Source organism: Petromyzon marinus, chromosome 2 (assembly GCF_048934315.1).
Source record: "Petromyzon marinus isolate PM22_M1 ecotype Great Lakes invasive population chromosome 2, UKy_Petmar_22M1.pri1.0, whole genome shotgun sequence".
NCBI lineage: Eukaryota > Metazoa > Chordata > Hyperoartia > Petromyzontiformes > Petromyzontidae > Petromyzon > Petromyzon marinus.
Window position 1 is genome coordinate 2,079,775 of NC_133668.1, and position 26,073 is coordinate 2,105,847.

At 43.7% G+C, this 26,073-nt stretch overlaps 1 protein-coding gene across 7 annotated transcripts in view; it reads right to left on the reverse strand.

The window, feature by feature from the left end:
• The window catches only part of LOC116949636 (prolow-density lipoprotein receptor-related protein 1-like), a 289,619-nt gene that overhangs the window by 169,527 nt on the left and 94,019 nt on the right, over positions 1-26,073 (reverse strand). For all 7 annotated transcript variants that reach the window (XM_076069024.1, XM_032967210.2, XM_032967186.2 and 4 more), the window contains one exon: positions 10,777-10,908. In XM_076069024.1, coding sequence (XP_075925139.1) covers positions 10,777-10,908 — 132 coding nt within the window. The remainder of the gene's footprint in view (positions 1-10,776; positions 10,909-26,073) is intronic.

The window sequence follows — 26,073 nt, forward strand, 5'->3', positions numbered from 1 at the left end:
ATTTGATCAATTTATTATTTTATTCTCATTCTACGTGACTTTACCGAAAGAACCAAAGAAGATGATATATACATGTTTTTAAAAATAGTTTTTGAAGCTCACCAATTGCACATACCATTAACTGGAAGTTGAGTAAATGTGTTCTTGCAATTGGCACGATTACATGTATTTGACCCCCATCAACAGGCAGTGTATGGGGACCTTCGCACGCAAAGCAGCTGCCAAAAGCGACTTTACTGGAGAGCTCCGAAATAGGCCGATGGCTCCAGGAATTTATTTCAATGCCTCTGCAATGATCTCCCAAAGAGACAAGCCCACAATTCTAAACTCTGCAGACTGAGCGAAAGGCCACACCGCAGCAGGTAGTTTGTGGCCACTTTGCAGCCGACAGGGTCATGGGGGAGCTGTGGCTGCACCCCGTGACTAAACCCGATTCGTATGCGGACACCGCTCCAAGAAGGCAAGCGCACGAGACTACAAAAGGTGTCTCCTTGCCTATGTGCAACTCTTATCACCTGCCCAAACTTGAATGAGAATATTTTAAGAATCTATTCTACTCACATTTTCCCTCTGGGGTCTATCAAGTGAGCATAACTTTTTGGGCAAGTCAACATTGGTTGTGCTATGAAAATGCGACTGTCCCAGTGCTGGATGAAGACACCAATATAAATTTGTACTGCCCCAACGCTCCTTTGAGCACGGAGACACTTACTGGACCATAAGGAAAAGGAGATCTAAGTTGCAGTTATATCAATATCAGGCAAAGCACGAATAAGAGTGTACATTACCTTATTCTCTGGATTATAAGATGCCTCGGAAAGTTAAAAAAAGAAGACAAATCTTGTGCTCGATCTAAATAAAGTTACACAAACCTAGTCACACAAATACCAGATGATAATATGCACTGCCACCTCTTTCTTTAAAATACAGAGGCAAAACAAAATGTGAGCCTTATCATCCAAAGAATATGGTAAATGTAGCTGACACGTAGAACACGATTGTGTGTGCACTCATTTCCGCATTGAGAAAAAGTCAGTTAATATTTTGGGGCACTCTACGCTGTGACGTATGACGAGATGCACGATAAAGGAAAACAGTCGTACGATTCATGCAACGCTTAAGTGACATCAGTGCCTTTATCCAAAGTATTGATTTCAGTCACTGCAAGACTCAAATACGTGCCACAACAGAAACATTTCCCAGAAAATAAATGTATTTTTTCACGCAATCCTTTACATTTTTACAAATATCAATGATTTAAGACTGTGAGAGTCCGAAAGGCTGAAATTATTTACAACTGACAAAATAATTGTAATCCAGTAGAGTGGAACATTAGATTATGAAATTTCCAACTGGTATGAATGTGCTCGAACACAATACTGTACAATTTTGTGAAACCAGATCAAGCCCCCTGTTAATTTAGTGGAATGTGTTTATATGCCCAAGACATCTTACCATCCGTACGCATGTACATTGTGTTTCTCGCAACATGGATTTCTCTTGCCTTAGGGCCAACACCCAAACCGTCATTCTACCACTCAACTCCTGCCTGTTCCTCCCAAATTGTGTCCTTCCGTGTTTTGTCCAATTTTCTCTCCGATATATTCATGCTATATAGATCCCTTTCTGTCGCTCCAACAAGCCAGAGGATTATTGGGGCACTCGTGCTTGCGCGAACATATATGTTACTGGGCATCTGTGAAAACTACTGGACATCTGTGAACAAGAGCTTCACAGCTCATCGGATTCTTCCAGTCGAAATAAAAGATTCTGATTTTGATATATGTTCATACAATTGCTACTCTGTTCTGCTATGCAAACAAGAGCTAAAGCTCCCCGGTTTTAGCTCAGAGACGCATAGCACCATGGCACGGTGCTCAACTCCCGATTGGAAAGTTGAGTTTAAATCCTAGCTGAGGTCGAATGAGCCTTTCACCTCCTGTTGATCAATAAAGCAAGTACAATTCAGGAGTGGCTGATCTATGGGGAGACTGCTCTTCGTCCTATAAATATATAATTTCTCGCAAATTGCTCCGGGCTTCCGACAGAGACGAGTGCCTTCCATTGCTCATTCGAATAGAGCAACAAAAGGCACTTTTTTCGTACATATGAGAAAATCGTATTGGATCATTTGGAGCATACTACTGTCTGCAATGACACTGTCCTCTCCTCCAGCATGTGGACCTATAGCATCTGGAGTACACGAGTCATATTCCTCCGTGAATAATAGCGCAGCCCTGCATTGCGAATTTCATAGCGTAAAATGAGTATTCCTTTAACGGCACATGATTGTGTCAATGCGCTATTCGCGTGAGATCAATGTAACACCCCCCCCCCCCAGCCAGGGAGCTCGAGAGGGCCTCTCGGAGGCTATCTGTCCTACTTCTCCACACTGCAGCTATCTTGGATGAGGTGGGAGTAATCACGCTATACCACACCACACACCACCTGCCGATCAAATGACTGGTGCACCAATTTCTACTGCTGGGTGGACAGACGTTGGTGAGGGTGGGCGTTGGGGGGGGGTCGGTGGATTTTCCACATCGGTGTCCACTGGCCACGCAAGGAGGTCAAACCGGTGACCTCTGGAATGCAAGTGCGGTGCACACGGCGGCATCGGCATTAATACTGCATTAAAATATGCATCGGACAACTTTTTCTATCCCCAGAAATGTAAGGGTTCTTTGCTCTTGTAGCGGTGGTGCCTCATGCCTCTCCAGGGACAGCTGAATGTTGCCCAAGCGATGCAAAAGCAGCAGGACTGTTCTTTCCAATCCTTTGGAATTATTTGGAATTCTTTGACATTTATAGTTGAAGTAACAACGAAAATTTGTTTTCACTTCTGGTTCGCAGCACTGCTCTACTTTGTAAAACTTCTCTCTTATAGTGTGTGCTTTAATTTTTATCCTCCACATTTTACCAAATGCTTTCAAACAAATTATAAGCACCGTATACAAATGAGGTTGAATAACATTTTTTTTTAATTTATAATGGCAAATCCATTAAGGCAATACATGTGGAATATTTAATCAATACCATGCATTCAAGCAAAGACAGCACACAATGTTCATTGGTGAATCTTCCTTACATTTTTTTTATTTTTAAATATATATTTTTGTCACTTGTGTATAATTATGTGTACAGGCGATGGATGTTCTTAAGGGAAACGGATGCCTGCTTCACATCCAATTGATTTTGCTCCAATGCCCCTGGTATCCTGAGAGGGGCCAAGGGATGTGGACCCAGATAGAACAGCTGGTTGAGCCTGGGGAGATAGCCACGCACAGATAGGGCGTGGCTATCTCCGCCAAACGCGGGGTTAGATTCCTGGGAAAGGACCCGTGGTAGGTCGGACTTGCCTTCCCGGAACCTAACCCTGTTGTACGGTTCGTGAGGGATCGCTGGATGTGCGCAAATACTCAACACAGAGGAGCGAGAGGAATGTCGGCCTGCGGTTTTGTTGCAGAGAGTTCAGAAGAATTACTGGAAAACCACTGCAGTTTAATTAAGGAAATTGAAATTGGGCGACTACCTGGCACCAAATGTTATTTCACCTCAGAGTTCTGCCAGCGCGTATATAAATCTGTGATCTGAAACTAATTAAAAAAGTAAATGATCGTTTTCTTGCACCATTTAAATTCTCACTTTAAAATCAAGAACACTGAAAAGGCTTTATTATCTCCCTTGGATTTAAATAATAATTACATTATTTTACCACTCATCTTTCATATAAACAATGCAATTGTTTATTGTATAATTGAGGGGGTAATCAGGTTTCATCGGCAGCATCAGAAGCCATGATCTACCCACTGCTGGAAGACGGATTCCTCAAGTCGTCGACGACACTCCCGCACTAAAGCCGCATCACATCTGGCTCCTGTACACGCGCGGATCTCATCACTCCATCTCCAGGCGGGTCGCCCTTGCGGGCGTTTTACACATTTTGGCTACCAATCCATCATTCGTCTCGGGCCGCTGGCCGTCGCCTCTTCACACGAGAAGTCCTGCTCAAATCCGACCTACGTCTCCTTCACATTCAATGCGATGCCTCCAATTTGCTGCACGTTATCTCATCCGCGTCTTTCCGATTTCTATTTCTCACTGGAATTCCAAGCATGGCGTTCCTTGTGAACGAGTAGTTTTTATGGAATCCGATTCCTCAATGCCATAAAAAAAGCATTTCCGCAATACTACTCACTCATAGGTGATTGGTTAGCCTCCAAATTGTAACAAAAAAAAATGATGTTTCCAATCAAATCTCCGTGAATAATTCATCGATTCAGTTGTGTCTCCCTATTTTTTTGTACAGAAGAATTATGAAGGCACCATTCGATGATTGAGATTTTATTAAATGGGCTCACTAATTAGTTCCAAGAGCTAGACTCTTTGGTGATGTTCATATTTATTCCATGCTTCTCCAAATTTGACATTTGGCACTTCTGTAGTGTATCAATCTGGACACACTAAGAGTTGGAGGCACATCCTTTATTCTGTTCCATATCGTCACAGGGCATATCTACACCCGGTCTGTACACTACCAGCGACGCCGAGGAGGTGAAGACGAGGATGGCGGCAGCACGACCAGTTCCTTTCCCAGACGACAACCCCGACTGAGTGTCGGAGCCTCCCTTTTATCCTTCCTGGCGTGGCCAGGCTCCTCTTTCAGCCATGCCCCCTTCTGGTTCTCATCAGAAGGTTCCAGACTATGCCCACGTGTCTCACCGGCAGACTGGGCTGCTGTACCCATAATCCTCCTCTGTCCGAGCATCCCATGCTATGTACTCTCGTGACTCATTCTATGCCACGACACTTCCTCTGCTCAATGGGTGGACTCTGATGAACATGATTTGCTTTACAGAGATCTGCCTACACTTGCTCAACTCATTCAATAAGTCTTTCTCCCACTTTTTAAAAATAGAATTGTATCGTTTGCCTTCCTTGCAAACTATGAACCACCCCAAAATCGCATGTTTAAAAGGCATATTATGTGGTCTCAGTGGACTCTTGCCTGGGTCAAATGAAGCATTTGTCTGTTGCGACAATAATTAGGAACATGTTAGTTTTACATATGAGCTGTGCATGTTGTGAAAGGCCATAGGGGCTGAGAATTCCTGAAAGATATGTACAGCCACGTCCCACCTTATACAGCGAGTGATAATGAAATGTGTCAAAGCCACCTATCCACCTCCCTTGTCGTGCCCACACTTAAAAATCCAATTTCCGAATAAAACAAGGCCCCCAGGTGAACAGGATTTTGGGCTTCGTGAAAAACCTTGCCTGAGATTTTAAGAGACACCGACCACAATCCTGTCGGCGCGTTGGGCGGCAAAAACAATTCGCGGGCAGTCGAGTCGTGACAGCTTATTACACAACATGCCGGGCACCACTCTCCGCTGAGAATGTTATCCTCCTCTCGAGCAATGTGATTCATATTCTTGGTTCTTTCGGTAAAATCACGTAGAAGGGAAACAATAAAATAACAAAAAAAGATATTTTTATTATATTTTTAAATTTATTTTTTGGGTATTTTATATTTTTATTATTTTATTGTTTCCATTCTACGTGACTTTACCGAAAGAACCAAGAATATAAATCCCTGCAGTCACGAAAGCTTATGTGACTCATGGCCAGCAAGCTGCTGGCGCCATGGCTCATTTGAAGCCGACTTTGAGTGCCATTTGAACACAAATTCCAGCAGACACTTTAATGTCCCTGTCAGGGTGGGACCGGATCAGCTGCTTGGACACCATTACCGCAAAGACAGCTTTTGCGCGGGTGCCGCGCCGCACGTCTCTCATGTCAAACAGATAAATGTTGCATCTTAAAAAAAGAAAACACGAATCAAAGTTATTAATCTATCAATGCAAGCTTCTGTTTGTGTCCCTCTGTTGTAACAAGATGATCAGGCAGGTGGAGGAAGGAGCGCGGCGCGTGTTGCCTCCAAGCGCTGTGAGCGTGGCACTCGGCTCTCAGACACTCCAGCATCATCATGGTCCGCCAGACGAGCACGCGCTGGCGGAGACTGTGTGGGGGGGGGGGGGGGATGGCACGTGCCCCCCCCCAATGATCCGATCGAATCCCTAATTTTGATCGGATCATTGGGGTTTATGAGTAATAAATCGGCATTTTGCGACCCCCACTGCCACTGTGTAGCATATTATTACGTGCCAGGGACTCTGAGATGATAGGACAATAGTCTGAGTCCATAATTGGCAATCAGTAACAGCAAAGCGGTTATAAGTGACTCACAGAATTGTGCGCAGTTGCGTATACAGTCCACGACTTCCCTGAAGGCATTCACCTTCAGCGAGCGCGATGGCGATCACACAACGCGGTTCGAATTCGACCCTCGATCGATGGCTGTGCCTTCGCCGCACACGCGTCGAATAAAAAGCAAGGGACAAGTCCTTACTCACTTACAACTCCTCTATCATTTCTTATTGCTGGAGGGGTTGCCCCCCCTACCTGAAAATCCTGGCTCCGCCATTGCGAGCACAGAGCAGCAGGCAGTGATGTAGCGATGTGACATGTCATGCATGCAATGGAGATCCTTCCTCGATAGTAATACATGTGTAGTGTTCGATTTCACTCGGACAACTTGTCTTTCTTCGAACACCGCTTTATTTACAACTCTCCGCATGTCCTCAATATTCCACAGTATCTTGGTCGCCACGGCTCGCTCGCCGTGCGTCACTCGACTCGCTCGCCAACTTTGTCTCTCCACTCCCCACTATCACTGTGCTTACTCCGCCACTAACTTCTTCGTCTCCGCTCTCCACTATCACCGTCACTATGCTCACTCCACTGCTAACTGCTTCGTCTCTGTTCACCACTATCACGGTCACTATGCTCTCTCCACTGCTAACTGCTTCGTCTCCGCTCTCCGCTATCACCGTCACTATGCTCTCTCTACTGCTAACTACTTCGTCTCTGCTCTCCACTATCACCGTCACTATGCTCTCTCCACTGCTAACTACTTCTCTTCTTCAGCTCCGCTATCGTTACGCTCTCTCTACTGCTAGCTGCTTCTCCAAACTCCGTCTCCAAACTCTGTCTCAAACTCTGTCTCCAAACTCTGTCTCCAACTCTCCAACCAACCAACTCCCCAACGAACTCCGTCTTCCCCTTCGTCTCCTCAGTTGCTCCACGTCTTGCCTCGTCCAGCCCCCAACTCCAACTCCCCACTCCAGACTCCAACTCTCGACCTTATCCCCGCTCTCATTACACCCCAATTAATTAACCCGCGTCTCAACGGCACTCCGCGTGCCCGTGCACCTGTTACCTCGTCAGACTTCAAGACGCCACTCCAGCCTTGACAACAACACCAACCAATCACAGCCGTCCTTAGCTCCCCCAGCTTAATTGTCCTAACATAACCTGTACTGTCTTTGCCTTCGCTACAGGCTGACCCAACATGACCCGTAATGACTTTGCCTTCGCAACAGGCTGACCCAACATAAGCCGTACTGTCTTTGTTTCCATGCAATCACATTGTTTGCACTACGCACCTTCCTACTCCACTACATCTGCAACACCCAGGATGGTACAGTTCCCATGAATTCGCAAACATCCCAGTGCCGCTATCACAATAATATTTAACATCTCTGATGACTTCAAAACCTCTGTTGCGAATCCCACTTTCCTAACATGTTGGCAATAAAAATGCATGTGTACATGAATTATTTATTGGGCCAACATTTTTTCCCAGACAGTCCCTGTCACACGCGCAGACATCATTGCCAAAACCCTAAATTTGTATTGATTTCTTTGCAGAGAGGAAGAAAAATAAAAGTATTATCCACGATCTTGTCGGCAACCTAAATTCTGATCATTCATATCACCAATACCACCTTGACGTCTTTGATGTTTGATTGCCTCGTGGGCAGTAAATCAGCGTAAAAAGAAATACCAAGACAGTATGTGGTGTGGGGCATATGTTGTATGTTCACTATGATTATTACGTTCAATACAGTTATAAATGAACTCACATTCATAACGTTCATACGTGACGATTTGTCAATTTATTGACTTTGAGTGTTTTTTTATGAGAAATGTGATTCAAAACTGGGGCATAATGTCCAATTTGCAGTGACTGGTTGATACCATGTGGCCGGAGTCACTTGATTTTTCAGCAACAATAAAAACACTGGCTTCCCACCTGGGATTTGAACTCACAACCTTCAAATTGTGAATCAACTTTGACAATGCCATCTGCTGGTTGTAAACACGTAAACAAATTATGATAAGTATCTAACATGATAATGTTTTGTGAGTTCAAATCCTGGTTGGTTGGTGAACTAAGCCCATCCATCCTTCCACGGCCAATTAAATGAGCACTGCTTTGTGGGAAAAGCCAACAGTGGTTGTTCTTCTTCTTTGGTTCTTTCGGTAAAGTCACGTAGAATGAGAATAAAATAATAAATTGATAAAATAAAATAACACAGTAATATTCTCACGACGTTTCGGCCACAACACAAGCGGCCTTCATCAGGTGAAGGGGCGAGACTGTCTGGTAGGACAGCGCTGGAGTGGTTGTTCTATGTCCTATTCGTACTCACCCCCACCACTGGACTGTGGAATTTTCCCCACCGGCTCATGGATTCGAAAAAGGAGCGGAGCACTGCCTCAATGCGTATTTAAGCTGGAAATATTTTTTTAAGTCACGGAACACACCGAAAGACTCGGTTTACCGTTAGAACGTCAACACAATTGGACCTGACCCCATCGAGGATCTGCAGAGAAGTTTAGTTTTTAAGTTCCTCAAGCAGTACCCCATGTAACGCTGGGTGTGGGTTGGTGTGGGAATTTCCGGGCAGCAATTTTAGAACGGGTGGGGGGGGGGACCACACGACACTGTTTTTCAAAGTACAGCAATTCTCACTGATGACACAACCTTAGCCCACAACAGAGCGCCCTTATTATTTGCCTACCTCATTATGATTACTTCATTTTGTTGATGCCTTTAAAAAATGGTGTAAAAAAAAGTTAACATCATGGCACGAGAGTTCTAAAACGAGAGAACAAGCAAACTGGACGTTTCTTTCGCAGCCCACAAAAGAGAGCTTGCACATGAACAACCGCTAAGTCGACGTACTGCCGGCGGAGGGCCTTCCCGTAGCGTGCGGGTCAAAGAGCAATGTTTGACCATGCTTCGCCACGTTGGTCAGCGTGGGCTGAAGGTGGAGAGATGTACAGAAACACAATGGATTTCACTGCACTGCAGGCCGGCAAAGTCCACCGTGAAAGGTTACAATAAATATAAGCACTGCTGTGCAACAAGCACGTAATTCACATAAAATTACGTGCCTCTTGCACAGCAGTGCATGAATTACAATGCATGTTCTTCAAATGTACACGAAAACATGTGGACGTAAGCAAAATCCGACAACCTCAAAGTACAATTGCTGTTCACGGCCAATATCAGGGGCAAGTGCTCCATAAACTGGTCCAGGGTGCCCTCATTCAACAACAACCCACACCAACTTTGGAAAAGCAATGCCCGAAAGTGGATGTGACAGCGGGTTCTAACATCTGCATGCGAGTCTCTGTGTGGGCGCCTTTGCCTGGGTGCGGAATCACAATACTGGAGGAGATGAAAACAGATGAAGGTAAAAAAAAATTCAACAGCTCAGCAATACGTTTTTTACATGTAACAGTAGAACATCAAACAACCGCTAATCCTCGACATTATGAATTGTTAAAACAAAAAAAACAGACACACATAAAGCGTTACCTGCCTCTGTTCTGGGGCAGCTTGACGCTTCAAATGCACACCGACTTTCATGCGACTAATGGGCACGCATTTAACGAAGGCCACTAACAACAAAAAAACGAACGCCGCCACTAAGTGTTGCATTTGCAAGATTGTAAAAGCGTTTAAACGACCGCTCATTATTACGAGAATACGCTGCAATCTCGTTGTACACGTTGACACGCTCGGATGACGGGGCCTTTGGTCTGTTTACCTACATACGACTGCTATGGCAATACGTGAAATGTGCAATGGCAATTAACTTGCTTGCGGTTCCGTATTATTAACGAGTCTAAAGAAGTGTGGAGCACACTTTAATGGAACACGTTATGTCTTGTGAATGTATGTAATTGGGGAAAACTGAAAAAAATGTGTTTATTGAAACGATGAAAAACAAAACTGTCCAATTTAACACAGCCAATGCATTTTGCCAAACTGTTACCCACAGGTTCTGCCCTTAACAATTTAAGTCCGTGTGCATTTATGTGCTCAATAAATCTTGTGACCTCAAATACAGCTCCTAACTTCCAGCGGTGTGGATCCCATCTACTGATGTATAAACACTGAGACTATTAGAAGGCAGTGTCCAATACCTTTGAGAGGTTTTTTTTTACAAATTCATATTTCGTGCACTGTTTATACTTGGAAGTAGGCTAGAGAGTAGAAGGTGGCTGGAAGTGACTTTCAAGTGATTGACACCTACTTAAATCCAGTAGGTTGGAAAAACATTTAAATTGTAAATTGTGTCAAACAGACAACATGCTAAACGCGGCAGTACTTATACTGCCCTGGGGTGTTTTCTAAAATAATTCTCACTTGTGAACAATTGCATTGCAATCTTCCTTCCATTTAATTGCTTCAGCCAAGCTCTACACAAGCACATCTTGTAAATACTTCACAGACACATAAAGACTAAAAAGCCACACACAAAGGTCTGAGTTCCTCTTCCGCTCACAAAACCCCGCACAGGCCGACGGCGTTAGTGGCAGCGGCGATGGCAGCGGCAGGAGCAGTGGCGGCGTTACCTTCACAGTGTGAGCCCTCGTCATAGCCATCACTGCAGTCGTTGATGCCATTGCAGAGCTTGCTGTGTGGGATGCACAGGTCTGTGCCCAGGCATTGGTGCTTCCCCAAAGGGCACACGATGGTCGCCTGGCCTGCAGGGAAGATTCGCACGAGGAAAGATAACCAATGCTGAGACTAGAGGGCAGGGCACTTTGCCAGAGACTTGGGTTCTGAGGCAAGGTCACGGTTGGGTTTGTTCATCGTACATCAAAAGGCAATTTCTGAAATATTTTCTACATTTTTTTTTCACATGTGAGTGACAACTGAGAAAATAACCAAATAGTGAATACATTTTTCATTCCAAATATTTCGTGGTCAATTTAGCACATATATTTTCACGTCGCACAGCATCGTTCCTTTTTTGTTGTCCCGGGAGTATTTGTCATTAAAGCAGAGCCACGGTTGACAAAGTACACATTAATGGAGAAACAGTTTTTAACTAAAAAAAACCTTACGGAGGCATTTTCATGGGCCATGTCTTTCCATAATTTATGTATGTATACGGTGTTAACATTTATTACAGTTTAGGAACTTTCATCGTGTTAACAGAGCAATTATAAAATATTCCAAAAATAATTGGGAACGTTAACATTCTAAATGTCAGTTTATAATTTTACAATTACTTGGATTTTCATAATATAAATTGACTCCCATTGTGCATTTAGTTTGCAGCTGATTTAAAAGGTCTTCATTCATAATGCATGAGTGCTGCAGTATGACTCTGAATATTGAAACACGTACATCACCACTCCAATATCAAGCCCACGTGGGGCCGACCAAGAGTGAGCAGCACAACCGAAAGATATGCCACGTCGTGACCAACATGGCATTCTGACGCTCAACTAAGTCACCTTTACCGATACCAGGAAATACCCCAAGTCCTTCGAAAGCAAGGTTAGGCCATTCATCATTACACACAGGTCTGGAGTGTGTTGCTAGTGCAGGCGCGTACAATACTTGGCACCAATCCCCAGTGAATCAACTTTGACAATTTGGAACATGATGGTTTCCTTCAGAGCAACCGGCTCCTTTACTCAGTGGATTGGCCATACCCCTGTCCCACACGGCAGCATCTTTTGCATGACATGAGCAGTGCCAGCCTCATTTCAAGATTGCTCTTGTGCAGTCCATGGCGAAAGTAATGTTATACATAGCATATCTGTAAAAGAGAATATTCCACCCCTTTGCCCAGTAAATGACAGCGCAGCAATGTTACTTTGAAGCTTGATTGACACTATCCACTGGGCAATGTAATGGAATTCAGGTTGTCTGCGTTTGAAGTGCTTTAAAAATCCAATGAGCTTAAAGCAGCTCTTTCCATGATTTTTGCTGGCTTATTTACAATGCACGCCATGTCTTCTGGCCATATCTGCCACAGCTACTGAGGAACAAGGCAGGTGAAGTGACCGCTGAGCACTGCGCTTGTCATTTCAAGTCCACTGTGACCTTCCCAAAAACCTGAAATGCCAGCCGATGGGGAACGAAGATCAATTTTTTGAACGCAGGTGTTGAGTGCGTATAGGTTTGCGGTGTCTGGCAGGAAGGAAAAAAAACAATGCCAGGGCACGGTGGAGTCAACGACATTGGTTTGCAAATGGCCTCACGACCTTAAGTTGCCACCCAGCTGCGCATTTGCTGCTGTTAAAAAAAACCCGCGTGCTGCTGCCACGTGTCAAGCATGGAGCCACGTGGGAGACGTCCGAAATGCCGTTGCTTATTTTTCCAACACGAAATAATGAATAGCTTATCTACCCAAAAGAAAGCGACGCCGTGGGTGTACGTTCTTTTTCAGGAGGGGCCCTCCACTGGCATGCCTGACAAACATCAGTGACCGATTGATCTGATTTTAGCTGTAGGGGGTAAAAAAAAAACAGCGAACGCAGAGGAAGCCCATGAAGAAAGGCAACGGGGTAAGGAACCGAACCCAGGCACTGTTTGCTGTAAGGTACAAGTGTTAACACTCAGCCAGAGTGCTCGGCAGCATTTTTGTTGTTGTTATCAAAATCTTTATTTAGACGGGAAGAATCTGATGAGCTCTAAAGATATTTCTCACAGATGTCCGGTCGGGCCAGGTCAAAAAGTTACAACAACAAACAACAAAAATGGATAGGAGTGCAAAGCATAGGGGAGCTAAGCAAGTCATTAAATATAAATTAAAATAAATAAAGTATACAAGTACATATTTGCACAAGGACATGAATTATTTGCCTCATAAGACACTCGTGAAAGGACCATTGCCCTATATTTTAGGATAAAAATGTTTTACACCTGTGTTTTTATATATATTAAATAATCACGTAGTCAAATAATTGTGTAGTGAATCCTACAGGAAAGGGTGTGTGGATGCCGGCCGACGGATGAGGTTATTCGAGGCCATGGCCCGGGAGGACACGTGACCGGTTAAGTCTACAAAGGGGCCCCAAGTGGTGGCTGGGGGTGGTCACGTGGTTGGGACCCAGATCCTTCCCGAGGGATCTGGAATGTGGTCGTGGCCAAGGGCGGAGCCGGCCACGACGCAGAGACGATAAGCCGGGTCCCGAGAGGGACCGGGGTTGTTGTTGTTGTTCATCCTGGAAGAAACCCTTCGTCTACGTTCTCCGTTCAACGAGTCTCCAACACGTGGACCCGGACCCAAGCTGTTGGTCCCGGTTCGTAGTAGCAGTTACGTTGTAACTAGTCTAGTCAGACTGGTGGCCACCACCATAGGTTGCTATTCTGTTAAGGGGAAAGTTACCCCGTGTGTTGGAGTTAAATAAATGTGTTGCCTCCAAGCCTACGGCTGCGACTCAGTTGAACTCATGACAATTGCATTGATTTTCAGGTTGACTGCAATGAAAGTGCAAGACAGTTCGTATCTTTAATATTCCATTATCCAAATTCTTTGACCGCCCCTTGTGGATGAGTGTTTTTCAAAATGAGGGCTCAGCTGTCTCAGCGGGCAACGCCAGATCTGACCACAGGGGAGCCATCACAGGTGCTGGTCATATTTATTTTTGATTGATCTGGGACGCAAATAAATACGTGTTCCATATTTATCGCTGGCAAACACCTCGAAGGGGTGGTAGACAGTGCCTGCCAACGGGCCCCCTCGCAAATGTTGGCACTAAACTATCACGTGGCCCAACCCAACATAAAATATGGTTCAATCTTGATTTGAAGCTTTCGTGACTGCAGGAATCCATATTCTTTGGTTATTTCGGTAAAGTCAGGTAGGTAGAAAAATAAATTAAATATATTATTTATATTTTAGGTCGAAAAATAAAATATATATAATTTTTTTAACAAAAGTTTTTTCTACCTACGTGACTTTACCGAAAAAACCAAAGAGTAAAATATGGTTCTTTTCATTGGCTACGAAAAAAAACATTTTTAGTTGTTGCCACCATGGTGGTTAATAGGTAACCCATTCATGTCAATTTACAAACATTTTTTTAATATAATATATGATCGTACTCCATTAAGTGCAGTCTCCAACTCATACCCCATGAAGTACAGTATCCAACTCGTATCCACCTATCGCCCTGGCATCCGTATGTGTGTGCTATAAAGAATGGCCACTTCCCAAGACATTGCCTATTATACGATTTAACTTGCAGGCAATGTTAATGACGAACGTATTGCATTTTTTTTGTTAATTGTGCCTGCTAATGCAGCAGCATCACCAAATAATCAGTTTTACAACACCCTCAACATTAAACTGTGGCTTATTATTGAGATGCTAACAAGAGCAGCAACGGAATGAGATTGAACATTTGTAAGACAAAGAGGGCCTATCAAATACATTCAAGACAAAGTGGGCCTTCAGTGGAAAGAATAATGAACATTAATCATATCTATTCCTGGAAATACATTCACTGTTTCGTATATGTGTATACATTTTTTGTATATTTGATTCACAGTACAATGTGTGTGCATTACATTTGTCAAAAAAGCTTTTCGTGCTGCTTTAGTATATGATGTGCATACAAAACAGTTTAACTGATGAAAGAAAATCCCATTTAATCTATCACCAACAAGGTTTCTGCGGCAATGCATTCCAGCAGCCATGTGCTTAAAAAACACAGCCCTGCTTCAAAATGCCCTTGGTTAACTCCATGCCAATCACAGCCTGATATCAAGCTGTCCATTTTGTACGGTAACTTCACTTGCAACTGAATTTGACAAACATCCTGGTCTGTTTACATACAGTGCAATAATCAGCTTAAGTCCATTTTAAATTTTCCATCAAGGATTTTTTTCACGTCCATGGGGTATTGTCAATGGCTTCTGTAACGCGGTTGCTGTCATCTCTATCTGCTTCATCATTACACTTGATTTCATTGCTTTGGTAACTTCGGTGACCCGGGGTCACTCTTCTCATCCTGGTCACTTGAGTTCTCGCGGGGGGTTCAACAAAGTCAACTTGAACTCAATCCCCGAGCTCCCATGAGCCTCGGCGTGGAGGAGGGGGGCGCGGTGAGGGTGACTGCCCAGACAAAGGGTAACGGTGAGAAGGACACCAAAGGTATACGAATAGAAAGTTCTCCATGTTTTACAAAAAAACATTTACAAGTCACGGTGTTTATATATGTAATGGGTAACGCACATCCACACGAGTCACATGATGGATACGAAAAGAAAGGACAGACAGGATTATTACCGGATTATTGTTCTCAAGCAGCATTAAATACTTATTTTGCCAAGGGCGTTATTTGCAGGGAGGCTAGGCCTAACTTCGCAGAGTTCCATGAACGAGGCTTAATCGATTAAACCAATACCACTGGGAGCTGACATCAACAGGCATTGTGGAGGGCAAGCGTCCTCGGAGCTATCACGCACGTGGGGATTTCGCTCGTGAGCCCCAGCGAAATGGGGGAATTTGTAAAAGCTGCGTCAACACAACGACCATCCAGGTCTCTGTAATCGGGAAACGTGTGTGGGTAGTAAATCCATAGGAATGCCACTGACACCTTGGGTCACTTAAAACCGCATTAAGGTCAGTACAGTACTGACCTTAATGCAGTCCGTAGAAGGCCGCTCTCGTGAATACAATAGCTTTAGTGTTATTAGTGGAACCTGCTGTGGAGCCAAGTGAGCCCAGTGCATTATTAGTTGTTAATTCCCCACATGCTTCAGCTTAATTACAACAATCACAGTTATTGTGCAGGGGATCCCCCCCCCCCGCCCCACGCAGAATTCCTTAATTGTATAATCTTGAGGAAAAGGACGCAGTGCAGTGGAGTCGAGCAACAGGTGACGGCGTTTGGGAGCAGAGTTCAAGTTTTCGTTGCACAAGGGGTCCCTCCCTCTCCGCCCCAACACGCACTCGCTCTGCGATTCTGCACAGGGGCAGGAGTCGGTTAAAAGGACCGCTTCGTGACGCTGTACATTGAGAACCAATCGGTCTCGTATTCACCACATTGCATTGTGGCTCTTGAATTATTGAGGTTAATTCTTTTTTACCGAATTTGATAATAAAAAAGGCGAGATGTAACTTCGTGGTAATCACTGATCCCCAAGGTCCAGGTCAAACAGGGGTCAGCATATATGCGTCGTTCCCCCCCAAAGGGTAATCGTTGCTTCTGGAGTGTCCACAATGTGTATGGCACCGATGCGATCGGGCGTCTCTCCAGCGATGTGTTGACGGGTGAAGCGGCCGCAATTACATTTCAGGAGTTTTGACATTTTCGTCGTGGTGTTTATACGCTCTCACCGCATTATGGCCCCCGAAAAATCAACGTATACATTGTACCATGTTGTACATAAACATTGATAGAGTAAAGCCATTAAGTGGTCACGATATAAGTTGCAATCATAGAAACAAATTCGCCCAAGAAAAGCTTCCCAACCGCCGTTCTTGTTAGCTCTTTTTAAATGGAATCTTATATCGTTTCATTGTATTGCCGCGATTATTTCCCATTAAGCACATGTAAACCCCCGCCCCGCCCCCATGTAACAGTTGTCTTTATTGTGTGCCTCATCATCGATGATCACGACCGCTTCCGCCACCGTGTTTCCACGCATGGACACAGTGAAATCTCTTTCAGAGCAATCCACCGACAAATACTTCATCAAAAAAACCTGCTTAAGATTTTTTTTTTAAACCGGTCATTCAAAGCAGGTTTATGAGCGCTTTCATTTAATAAAATAGTAATTTGCATTTAGATTAACAATAACCTCCTGAGCTACGTACATTTATTTAGTGGCACTGCTAATGGAATCCATGGAATTCGTTATATCCCTGTTCATTAGGTTAAAATAGTCCATGCCAGTCTCATTTTTCACGAGTCTCCAGAACACAATCATTGACGCCCCACGTCTATGAGCAATGATGACGTGTGGCATGTACTCAATACATATTTGCCATCGGAGCAGGACACATTTAGCAACAATAACACAAAGGCTCCAGTCGCGTCAGTGACGCCTCACCCCAATGCTGCTTATTATGAGAGCGAGGCCACGCGTTAGCCAATCATTTCGTTTGGACACAGGAATATCCACTTTGGTCATAATGGCAACAAACAGTAAACGGTCAACCGGGCAAGCTTTGATGCATTACCCCTGAGCACACAAGCGACCTCGCTTTGGGTAAAGCGACGAATCACGAAGTCCTCGCGACATCGCTGCGACGGAGAAAGGAGCCCATCACGCAACGGAGCGTGCAGTAGTAGTCAACAGGAGGTGGATAACCACCGCATTCAGGTCAATTAACAGCGATTCTCGTCAGAGATATAAAAAAATTAAAGGTCGCTCTCGACTAATTTCTCTCTTAAACTGGAGCTTGCGGCCAAGCGTTTTAAAGGCAAGACAAACCCGCAGGAGGGCCGGTGTGTCGAAGGAGGGTGGTGGTAATTGCCTTCATACAGTCACCATGGTGACAATGAAACTTGTTGAACAAGTGAACACCAGGCCCGGCCCGAGACATCAATCACATCTGCTCCGCTGCTTTGTGTCTCGACATGCGGTTATTTTAAATTACATTACTTTATTTTTGCAATCATTTATCATGAAGGCGTTTTTTTTTGCTGTAAGCAATTTAGGTAAGCCGGTGATGAATAGTTTTGAAGTTCCAGAATTAACGACATCACCACAGAAATCACACAGCGACAATCACATTACTTATTCATGCACGACAGGCAAGGGCTAAGAGCCTTTTCATCGCACGCCGATAAATATTCTGCATAAATAAGTACATCGACATTATATTCGAGCCAATGCACATCATCCGAAATTATTGAAACAGTAAAAAAAAATCATTTCCAGGGTATGGCTCTAAATATATTTAAAATTATGTAAGTGCCACGCTATATCCAGGCCAAGGCAATCGTTTTTAGATAATGACCAAAGACAAATTATGTGGGAACCCGTGCACGTTTCTTGCTCATAAACACGAGCGCCTCTCTCTTCTCCTCTCGTCGAATCCAGCGCATGGCTCATCCCTAGTCAGGGGGCATTAGCGCCACATCTCAAGCTAAGTCACCAATCGCGGACGTCTACAAGCCGGGGATCAAGGAGTCTCTGGTCAAGAGAGCATTTGGTGGTGCTTATCTCGCCTCGTAATTCGAAAGCTATAGCTGTGTATGTTCCCGTAATGGGGCCAGTATATCCATCAGACAACAGCTGTTGACCTTCCGAATCGTCAAAGTCATTTTTATAAACCCGGTGAGATGATGGGCCAAATATACCCTTAGCTAGGATTGGGTGAAGGCCTCTCCATGCTGATATCAGCCTTTTGTGGTACTCTGTTGGCCAGAATGCTGAGAGATTAAAAAAACACACATATTTTTTTTTACGTGTCAATATGGAATGAAGTTCATTAATTTGAATTATTACTCAAAATACTCCGTTACAGTGCCCAGTGAGTTATATCATGCTATAAATAAGCCTGGAATTTGTACTTCCGCCACAGTCATTATTAACATTGCGAACGAGCAAAAATCAAAACAGTGGGGAAAAAAAAGTGCGGTGTGTGGGGATTCTATTCTCGCAAAAAGATGGCAACGTTCAGGAGGTGTCAATGTCAATGTCGAGGCCTGCCAACCACGAGTGCGCCTCACGAGAAAGATCCGCGTAGTTTTGCTGAAGGAGCGCAGACTACGGCGGTTTACTGTGCGGCCCATAGTTTGAGCCGCATGGCCACAGTGACACTCTTGTGGCTCGTCTTTGATTTCCAATTCGTGAAGGACACGTGCGCGTCGGCCTGCTGATGTTCCGTTGCTGTTTCTGGTGACGCCACCAGTGTCGTCGAGGAATGATTGTCAAAGCAAGGAGGTGCGATGCTTAGGGTCCAGAACGAGGAGGTGTTTGTTCTGGACGTCCGCGAGCAGCGTTCTTCCTGATCTGGGTGAGATTCTAGGATGGTGATAGCAACGCGATCCCAGAAGCGGGATCGGGACTTGAGTCTGCAGCGAGGCACAGTGTGTAATGTGCGGTGACTAATACCACCTCATGAAATAATTATTTACAGCGGTATGTGAGAGCATTTGGACTTCATGCAATTCACATAATATACGAAACACTGATAATTAATTCATAATAGGTTTTTTTTGGGTCAGATAGCGTGAGTAAAATGTCTGTCGTAAATCCTCCTCCACCCAAAACGACTAATGAATAAAACTGTCACGTGAACAAACTGTGTCAGGTGGAGGAGGGTGTACAACACAACTTATTACTTAAACGCGATCTGACCCAAAAATCAATCGCACTTTTTTTGTAAGAATTGATTTACCTCTCACTGTGGAGATATGCATTCAATGGGGAAGTGTAACATCAGTGGTGCAGATCGCATGCTGCACGTGTTCTACTTTGCCAATTAATAACTTCACAAGACACAAAAGCTCTTCGTCTATGTGGACAATGCGACGCGTACAAAAATCTCATTTTTGGAAATTCTATTCTCTAACTGGCAAGTGCCCAATTTAAATTCCAAACAATTGTTCACCTATTCTTGGGTCTTTCGGTAAAGTCACGTCGATAGGTTCAAAGGCTACGATGTTTTGATCGCAACACAAGTGGTCGTCTTCTTCGAGTCAAGATTTAACCGCCTCTACGGGGAGAGTTTCCACACAACTATCAAATTTTTAAACAAACTTCGAGACAAGAAGGCTCATCTGATCGAGTCACTAACATTTCTGAAGAGATGCCGCCCATTTCAAACCCTTATAAACAGTTTGCCTTGGAAGCTAACTCCCCTTTTCCTGAACACGACTGTTTGTGTTGCGATCGAAACGTCGTAGTCTTTGAACCTATCGACGTGACTTTACCGAAAGACTCAAGAATATGAATTCCTGCAGTCAGGAAAGCTTTAAGTCAAAATTGCTCACCTGTCTGTAACTTTCTTGAGCCCTGGTGCCCTACATATTCATATGCAGGCTCCAGGTGGGAGTGAAAGTGGATTTTTTTTCATTATTTGCTCACTCTGCTCAGACGTCAAATCGCATGGCAGCATATCCTGTAGTTAAGCGTGACGGGCTGCTTCCATCGCTTCTATTGCACATCATACCTTAAACATTAGCTTTTTGCTTCGAATAGAGATACAAAGAGTTGGTCGAATGACCCCAATGTGCAAACATTTCTCAAGAGAAACATGAACACTTCAGCTGTGCAGGCGACGCTCTGGGTTACGAGCAACTTGTACGGAAGCCCATGTGGTTTTCGGAGCCAATGCTCTGGGAGGAGGCTGGATGCATGCCTGGGGTTGATGGACAATGCACGGTGCGAAAGAAGTTCAGCGTACATACGTGCATGTAACGTAAACACCGGCTCCCTGCTCGGGAGAGGGTACCCGCATGAAGGAAGTTTCACAATCCCAGGAGAAAGTTACCGTCAATTGTTTTTAAATAAAAGTTAGAACTTGTGTCGATGGAAGTGGTCAAATGCAGTTGAATTTGAGGTGCTGAGCAAAGTTTCTCTCAAAGGTGGTTAAGGAGGTTACAGGAACACATCAAAAACATGCCCAACAGTAAGAGGCAGTATGCCCACTATTGCAACAGAGTAACAACTGCCAGACAGGCCACCCATCCATACATGTGCTGCAACCGACACACCTTGAATTCCGTAATATTTTGGCAAAGTTATGTACACAATACATGGCAGGTATGTGCTTTAGAACGTCCCTGGTTCCCTGAGCCACCATTTTTTCCTGCCAGCCACTGAGCAGGATTTTTAGGAGCAGGCTTCAATGGCACCCTGCTGCCATTGGATGGCAGAAACCCTACATCACAAGCACTTGCAGTTTTAAGCATTGACAAGCTGTCATTACAGCCGTCACTTTAATATCGGGAAGAAATACATAAAAGTGTAGTTCAATGCAATAGGGACATGATTTCGGTAAATCTGTATAGGTGTTAACTTTAGCTTTGTGTATAAATGATGGATTCAACCTCGAAAAAGTTACGAACTGTCAAAATTCTGGTCCAGGCATTGTGCCGACTCACACGTCACAACGTCTACACTGGCCGTAAAGTGAGAGGGCATCAACACCCAGGATGAATAAAATAAATGCTATATTCTCAGTTAGAGTGCAAGCGAGGCATCCTATTCCTCACGGAGCAGGAAAGAATATTAATCGCTGCACGATGGGCTCACTGCCTCTGTCTGGCTGCCAGTAACAGTGCTCAATGAGGTCCTTTGTGTCAAAGTGAAGCAGCGAGCAGGACACAAAACAATGTCGTGACGCCAGGTTTCCTAACCGTAATCGGCAATTACCACCACCCTTCGTCGCCACCGTTGTTTTATCGCTTACTAAACAAATGCGTGTAGCAGCCTGCCGATGTTTTCAATGCAAAACAACAAACTACTGCAACTATAGGTCGTCTTCCAAAATCGTCAAGCCGTTGAAATTCTAAATAGAATATTTTAAAAAAAGATATTCATTTTGTTTTAATCAACATTGAAGTTTTTCCATGGTTAAGCAATAACCTGCATTTTGAAATTTGAGTATGAATACCGGATTTTCCACTCCCTCCCTTACACAGTATGCACTTCATACATCAATACTTTTCGATCTATTAAGACTTTTTTAATCTTCACAGTTATCCCAAAGAGAATTGGAACACACACCATATGTTCATTACGTTCGTATTATCATAATGTAGTTATTTATTCCCTCCTCTGAGTTATCACCATCTCCGCAAGGGCAGATAAATCATACGGGCAATTTCATATCAGCGTTACTTAAATTAAACACTGACATAAGTTACTTGCTGGAGAGAGGTGTTGATGTTTACAGACAAATTCGTCCCGAATGGTTAATGTGGGACCTCGCTTAATGTAGCGACGGCTAACAAGGCGCCTTCAGATTCTCTGGAAAGCGGTACTAAATTTTAACGTGCTGGCGCTGCTCCGACCCCCAGGAGCTATTTCACCAGATCGAGTGGCACCACTGTGGATTTACAGCCAGGGCCTGGCTAACGGCAAAACTGCTGAGCTCTGAGATCACTGCGAACAGCCGATTTGAGACACCAAATACGTAGAGTAAGCTGGCAAGGTGGTGGCGTGTGCTTGGCCTTGCCTGGGCAACATTGACAATTTGCAACCTTCACTCCCAGTGCCATCTGGTTACAATTATTTAACAAAAAATTGTTCAAGCATTTTGTTTGAACACGATACAATATACACTCACACATCCAAATATGTTAAACATTTGAAATGATAATTTTTATAGTAAATCATTTTAAGGGAAAGCATTTAAAAAATATATACAATACAATGTACGAAATATGTTTTAAAAATAAAAAAGTTTTTCCGCAACAACAAAAAGCAATTTGTCTTCCAAAAGTGTTATCTTTTGAAGAGCCTTCAGCTTTGTCATCCAATTTCAATGGGGACGTTGATGTGTGCATCCTATGATGTGGAAATACAATTACATTGCTTCTCATCAGTACAAATATTTTCGTGAAAATATTCGGGAGGGCAAAACAAAAAAAATATATTGTGTGCCATACTCTTGTAGAATTGGACACAAAAAAAACGAAGAAGAAAAGACTCAATTTCGAAAAAAATGTTTTTGTCCATTACCATTTGTCATTCTTGAAACCATCAATTTAAAAATATGAATAAATGTTTGAATGTTTTACTTTTAAAACATAAAGTATATGTTTTCCACGCTGTCTATATCTGACTTTTCTTTGAATGCTTTTTAAGTATGTATGATTTGTTGCTATTTTTCTATGTTTAGAACAAACCTGTCTTGAAAGGAACAATTTGATTGCACAATCACTTGCCAAAAGTTATAGAAGGAAAACAACAAGGCCACTTGCACGCAATGTCCTACCTTTGAAGATAACATATTTTGGTAAAAACTTATTTTCGGTTCTGAAACAGTTACTTAAAATTCAAAAAGTCTCTGCCAAAAATGTTGGCATATATTTCACATATTTTTCCTTGTGTATCGGAAACGTCTCTGAACAACTCGGAGCTCGTTTGCGAGGGTGGTCGTATTTGCTTTAGATAATGAGGCTTTTGAGGGTAGCCTTGGGACCCTAACCATCCGCGAGCAGATGAGACACGCGGCTGAGCACTGCGGGCAAAAGATCCCGGGATGCTTTATGACGCCGCACGCCACCTCGCACGCAGCCCGAGACCGGGTTAAGTGGCGTAAACAGCTTCCCTACAACTGCCAGGAGATCCATAAAAGGATGAGCCCGAAAGCAAATCACATCGGTCCTTAATAATAATAAGGCTGCTGGAATAAATGTTTAGGAAGCATTTTCCCCAATTGCTGCATACATTTCATGGCGCCCTAATTAACGGGCGTAGTGCTACAAGGCAGTTTTGACACAACGACAACAAGACCTAGTGTAATGTCATCAAAAGCATAAATGAGGTGCTTCGATACATTAATGGACCTTTGATGACTCTGGACCCTACGTCAATGCTGCAATTTACTTTGCTCAGTCAGTGTTAGCCGCCGAAATCGTGACGTGTTTCTCTATTCGTTCCTGTTGTTGCAGTTCTGCTGTCACGTGCACTGGTACCTACTTTATCGAGGGCGATATATTGACACGTAAAATAAAGATTGATTGATTCGGTATCGTTTTGTAAAATAATTGCAGAACAGACGGGGCACGATCCTTGTATGCAAGCGGATTTTTTTCGTTACCGATTTTGCCACAGCATAGTAGACGTAGCACGTGTTGAAAGAAAGTGGCTCATCGGTACAATTGCGTGCTAGAAGAGCCACAAGCCGTAATTCAAGTTTCGTCCTCTGCGGGTGTAGAGGCGCGTGCAATTTATTGAAGAATGAAATTTGAAAGATGATGACTATTGTATGGACCGTGAGAATATTCTTCGAACGTATGAAATGTTTGCCCGTGGCATAACTGTCTTGTCTGTTTAGAATTTAGATGGTAGAGTTGCCATGTAAAATGATGCTTCCAACCCTGGCCAACATTGCTTGTGACGATTTTACGATGAAGAACCAGAAGGAAATAAGCACGTATATCATTGGTTGTTTGATTCAATGATCAGTGACAAGTTCAACTTACACAAAGTGGGTGTCTGATGGATGCCAATCATGTCAATGGAGGCCCAGATAGAAAACGGGATCGACATTTGCAGCACCTCATCGGGAATATTTGTATGCGAATGCAATGTACGTTTGTCTCATTGTAACCAGCCTACCAAAATAATGTGCGTTGCCACAATTCACACAGTTGGATACAAGTCAAGCCTCAAGGATTACCCTGGAGACTCACGGCTGCTCACAATATTGAGTGTCTCGCGGCCATGGAATGGATTCCCATATTTTCTGTTGTTTACTTGAGAATAATACTCGGCGCTATTTGTTGAAGCGCGCCGGCTACTGCTGCTGCTTTACATGGTTCAGGTTATGCAAGGGTCATCTCCAAATGTTTTTTTTGTCGTGACTCAAGGAATTCGAGATGACAGTGGGAAATCAATCACAACTATCTAAAGCTATCATTGTTATTATTATTATCTACTACTTAGGGATGTCCACTCAGTGGTGCACATTAGCCTATTGCTGCCACTTAAACTCATTTAGTAACCACATTTTCTCCAAAAGTAGACTTACGGGATCCTGCGTGACAGTTAATGTTTCTGTGTCTCGGTTTTTTGGGGTTCCCTCTCAGTTTCTTCGGGTTCTGTCTGAGTTTCTTGGGGTTTCCCAGGTAGGGGTATCGCTGATTTGAACCATTTTGGGTTGACATATATGCCAGTTGTCACCATATTGGAGCTCTATACATAAATGAATTGCAATCTCAGAGGACAAAAAGCAAACAACTGCACGTGGCTCTTATAACGTACAAGCTCGTAAGGGTGCCGCCATTGTTGATCGCTTGACACTTGGGACAGAAAAACCCCATTGTACGTAAGCACAACTATAAGGTCTATGTCACGCTCTGAATTTTAGAAAACCCGCACTGACAGATTACAGAATGGATATTTATAACAATAATCACATTTATATATCGCTTGTCATCAAGGATCTCCACGCGCTGCACATGACACAGCAGCAGTAGACACTCAGCATAAAAATAATATTATAAATACATTTTAAGAATAATTTACTAAATGAATTAAAAGTTGAATAAGCTGAAACGTAGACATATGTTTTAAGGCACATTTTAACAATGTCCACAGACTCAGAGATCCCTGATATCTTGTGGAAGAGCGTTCCATAGCCTGGGGGCTGCACGGGATAAATCTTGGTCACCCATAGACCGACACCTCGAGCTGGGAATGCAGAGAGAAGATCTGCATCATGCCCAGATCTTAGTCACCTTGAGAGGACACATGGGTGTAGCATGTCAATGATGTAGGCTGGGGCAAGATGGTTCACTGCTTTGTAAGTTAACAATAGGATGTTAAACTGTATTCAACGTGCAACTGGAAGCCAGTGCAGGGAGGCCAAAACGGGTGCAATGTGATGTGGTGTTCCGGTTAACACCACAGCAGCCGCATTCTGAACATGCTGCAATTTGTTTAGCACCTTCTTAGCCACGCCAGGGAGTAGTAAGCCATTAGCATGGTCTATGCGAGATGAGATGAAGGCATGGACCAGCTTTTCAGCATCTGAGGCAGAGAGAAGTGATCGGATATGGGAGATATTCCGAAGATGGAAAATTTTAGTCTTCGTCATATTTTGAATATGAGCCTTGAAGGACAATGTGGGGTCACAGATGACCCCTAGATGTGTGACTTCCTGTGCAAAACTAATTATAAACATGACCATCAATCGTAATGTTGAAAGGTGCAGCTTTATGACGTTGTTGGGGTGACCCAATGAGCATCACCTCCGTTTGAACACCGTTCAA